Consider the following 4,174-nt stretch of genomic DNA (forward strand, 5'->3'; position numbering starts at 1 on the left):
GTATGAAGATAATGCCACTTGTATTGCTGAAATGCACACGGGTTATATGAAAAGTAATATCACAAAACATATTTCTCCTAAATTGTTCTTTCCTCGTGACTTACAAAAGGATGGAAAAATTAGTATTTTGCAAACCGAATCATGTGACAATGTAGCAGATTTGTTCACAAAGTCTTTACCTACATAGGCATTCCTGAAATGTATTCACGGAATTGGTATGAGAAGACTATGAAATTTGCAAAGTTCAGGGGGAGAAATCTCCTGAAAATATAAACTTTTAATTATCAACGGGTAATGAATATTGTACTCTTTTTCCTTTATGAGTTTTTTTCCAACAAGTTTCTCATAATAGTTTTTTAACGAGACAACTAAATACAGGCGTTGATGCATGCCATATCATATTTCTCCTTATATCTTTCTTAATAGGTTTTAAAGAAGTTTTTCATGGCACTTCTCATTGCAGTCTTTTCATTATGAGTTTTCTCTGAAAGTTTTCCTCATGATGTTTCTAATGAGGCAATATCTTCATAAAGATCATATGTTATACTTTCTATTTTTCCTATGAGGGTTTTTAGAAGAAAGTATCCAAAGCATATTTATTGTTCTCTAAGCTCACTAATAATTTTCTCCTTCTTCGAAGGATTTTCTTATCATTATCAAGGGACAATAATCAGTATATGTTGCATCATTTTTTTCTTATTATTTTTCTCACTGGGTGTAAAGAAGTTTTTAGCAACATATCTGTATCATTCTCCTCATATTTTTTCCACGGGATTTTTGGAGGAGACTTTCAAGATTATACTTCTCGAGACGAACGATGAATATACAAGAAGCTTTCGATAATGAATTATTCGTGAAGTCGACGATGTACAAGGGGCAGTGTTACGAACCGACAAATACGAAGGATTATTAGCGAGCCATCATTAGGATTGTTGTTAGTCAGTTATTAGTGTCCAAGCGTCGTATGGACGCATCTGTCCGTACAGAGGCCAATTCGATGTGTCCCAAAATCTTATATAAATATGTGATTCTCAAATCAATGAAAGCTCTCGATCATTCGTTCAATCATCTACATTCTTACAGGTCGATCGCGTCGTAAAAGGCCATCGCACTCTACAGTTCATTCTTAAAATGTTTTATATTGTACTCCTTCCGTCCTAAATGTAAGTCTTTTTAGAGATTCCACTATAAACTACATATGGATGTATATAGACATATTTTACAGTGTAGATTCACTCATTTACTCTGTATGTAGTTTATAGTGGAATCTCTAAAAAAAACTTATATTTAGGAAGGGGGGAGTACTACGCATAAGTTAGATATGGCTTGTTTTGAGAAGGCGAGGAGGGCAGTTGGGGTAATTCGCTCCGCGACGTTAACGGGGGGCGTGGACGGCGGAACGGACCGGACGGGGCGCGGGCGCGCATAAAGCCCGGCAAAATTCCCCGATGCGAGGCCACAAATCGCTCCCGGCCCCCTCCTTCCTCCTCTCCTCTGCCCGTACGGTCAAACAAGAGACCCCCATCCCCCTCTCTCCTCCACCTCCAGCGCTCGCCGCGAGAAGCCGAGAAGGAAGAGCCTGAGAAGGTAGCATGGCGGACCAACTCACCGACGACCAGATCGCCGAGTTCAAGGAAGCCTTCAGCCTATTCGATAAGGACGGCGACGGTATGTAATTTTTGTCCCTCCCTGTTTTGCTGTTCCCCTTATAGGAACATGACGTCTTTTCTTCTTCTTCTTGTTATGCTGTGATTGCTGTGATATAAACGTCTCAGTCTGGATGCTCTTCGCTTCCTGTTAGACGAAGAAGAAACACGAACATCTGTTCATCATCGATGTTTACTCTCTGTCTTTGATCTAGCATAGAATTGGGACATCTTATAGTAGTACACTAGATGACTGGAGGCTGAAAATTTGCGCCCACGCGTCCAGCAGCCGGAATGCCAGATCAAGTATCGCATATATTGCGACACTCACTCCATGCGTCCGAAGCAAAAGCAAATCGCGGCGCGTCGTGCCACCGCCCTCCCGGGAGGAAATTCCGTCTGTACTGCCGTATAGTGCACGGCTGCGGGTCACTATCTCGCGTAGTAACTGCTGTGGAAATTATGTCGTCAAATCGATGTGATTGGGTCATGTCAGATTTGATCTCGTCTTGGATCCAGATGTGGAGTAGTCAGGGCCGTCCAATGTCAGATGTTTAGGCTTGACTTATGTAGAACGGCTGAATCGTACTAGCTTATAGGTTGAACTTAGGGGCACCGGGTCTGCCATCATCTCTTTTGTATGCTGCTTTCGTTATGGATCGTATCTGCAGATCTGTTGGAAATTCTTAGGGGGTTGAAACCCAGATCCAGCTATATATGATGATACATAGTACAATTTTAGCACCAGGGAGAATCCTTTGGTGTCGGATGTGGCTGATAAAGTGGTACTAATTGATCTTGGACCTGCACAGACTTCAATTTGGGCCTTTGGTGCATATGAAGTAGTACTTGAATCAATTGTTGTAACAGCGTGATCTGATCTCTGTATGTATGTACTACAGTAATTCATGAATAACTTATCTTTTTTGTAAGCAAGTTGGTTTAACTAATTGTTGTTAGTCAGAGGATCATGGTTTGGGTAATCATGTCACGCCCATTGTAGTACTATTTTGGGACCATAGTGGTGGTTGCTTCTGCCAATACTAATTCATGCATGCAAGTCTGATTAGCTTTTTTGTTTGTTTGGTATATGCTCACTCTGAATATGAAAATGTGATTACCGAGTCAGTCAGAAACATAGCTGAAATTGCCGTTGTGTGCTGGACAGGTTGCATCACAACCAAGGAGCTGGGAACAGTGATGCGTTCGCTGGGACAGAACCCAACGGAGGCAGAGCTCCAGGACATGATCAACGAGGTGGACGCGGACGGCAACGGCACCATCGACTTCCCGGAGTTCCTCAACCTGATGGCTCGCAAGATGAAGGACACGGACTCGGAGGAAGAGCTCAAGGAGGCCTTCCGGGTGTTCGACAAGGACCAGAACGGCTTCATCTCGGCCGCGGAGCTCCGCCACGTCATGACCAACCTTGGCGAGAAGCTAACAGACGAGGAGGTCGACGAGATGATCCGCGAGGCCGATGTCGATGGCGACGGCCAGATCAACTACGAGGAGTTCGTTAAGGTCATGATGGCCAAGTGATCCCGCCGATGTCCCGGTGGACGGTGGTATTATTATTTTACCGGGGAGGAGGAAATTGTGCTATGCATATTAGTAGTAAGGAATGCGGCTCTCGTTTCCTTGTCTTTGCCCCAAACCAGAAGAAGCGTACTAGTAGACGTAGTTGCTGAAGAGCATTCATGGAATCCTCCTCCCCTGCTGCTACCTTGTCTCTCTCCCGTGTGTCATTGAAACATCTTTCTTTCTGTGTGAATCTGCAAGACTTGGCCCCTTCGTTATGAACCCTCATTGCAGCTGAATCCGTTCGATCCAAGTTCCGTTCTACTTCTATTTTGTACGTATCAATCCTCGGCCAGCGGCTACTTCAGTTGGCAGATGCTGCTGTTGTATTGCTTGGCGATGGATGGAAGTAATATGTTCCTCAGGAAACATTCGACAGGCAATGAAAAATGCTGGTTGAATGGCCTGGTCGCATGTGATGTGGACCTTCTTTGAACTGAAATCAGTGCGCTGTTTGATGGAGTTTGGCAGGACTAACGGTTGACTGCGGTCCTCGCAAAAAAAAAGGTTGACCGTGGAAGATGCCGCCGCGTGATGTTAGTGCAGGGCGTGTTTTTCTTCTTTTTAAGGCGTCAATGGTGGGCTTACGCTTGCCTGAACCTTTATTATCAAACCGAAGAAGACATTACAAAAGTTCAGAATTGCATATGTGGGAGAGGTGGATTGAAAGGGAAGATTATAAGGTAAGGTACAAAAAACTATAATCTCTCAGCAAGGTGGATCAACATAGAGGACCAGCCATTGAGTAGAGTCCCTTTTGGAATACTTTTGCAGCTATCAGCCCATAGGTTGAGGTCGTCTGCAGCCGCCCTGGCGATGGAGTGCAGGCCTTGGTGCTCGGCTCGAAAGACCATTGCATTGCGTCGTTTCCAGATGTTCCAGAGTAGGGCCATGAGCACCGTGGAGCGAGTTTTATTTGTCAGCTCGCCATCCTAGGCGTGGAGCAG

The 4,174-nt window shown here is 44.4% G+C and overlaps 1 protein-coding gene across 1 annotated transcript; it reads left to right on the forward strand.

Moving 5' to 3' along the window:
* The first annotated feature begins 1,399 nt into the window (after positions 1–1,399).
* LOC543242 (calmodulin-1) lies at positions 1,400–3,449 on the forward strand. The gene is made up of 2 exons (XM_044514017.1): positions 1,400–1,668; positions 2,815–3,449. The coding sequence occupies exons 1-2, from the start codon at positions 1,593–1,595 to the stop codon at positions 3,186–3,188; spliced, it is 450 nt and encodes a 149-aa protein (XP_044369952.1). The 5' UTR covers positions 1,400–1,592; the 3' UTR covers positions 3,189–3,449.
* Positions 3,450–4,174: the final 725 nt, after the last annotated feature.

The sequence above is a fragment of the Triticum aestivum genome, chromosome 4B (assembly GCF_018294505.1).
Source record: "Triticum aestivum cultivar Chinese Spring chromosome 4B, IWGSC CS RefSeq v2.1, whole genome shotgun sequence".
In the NCBI taxonomy this organism is placed as follows: domain Eukaryota; kingdom Viridiplantae; phylum Streptophyta; class Magnoliopsida; order Poales; family Poaceae; genus Triticum; species Triticum aestivum.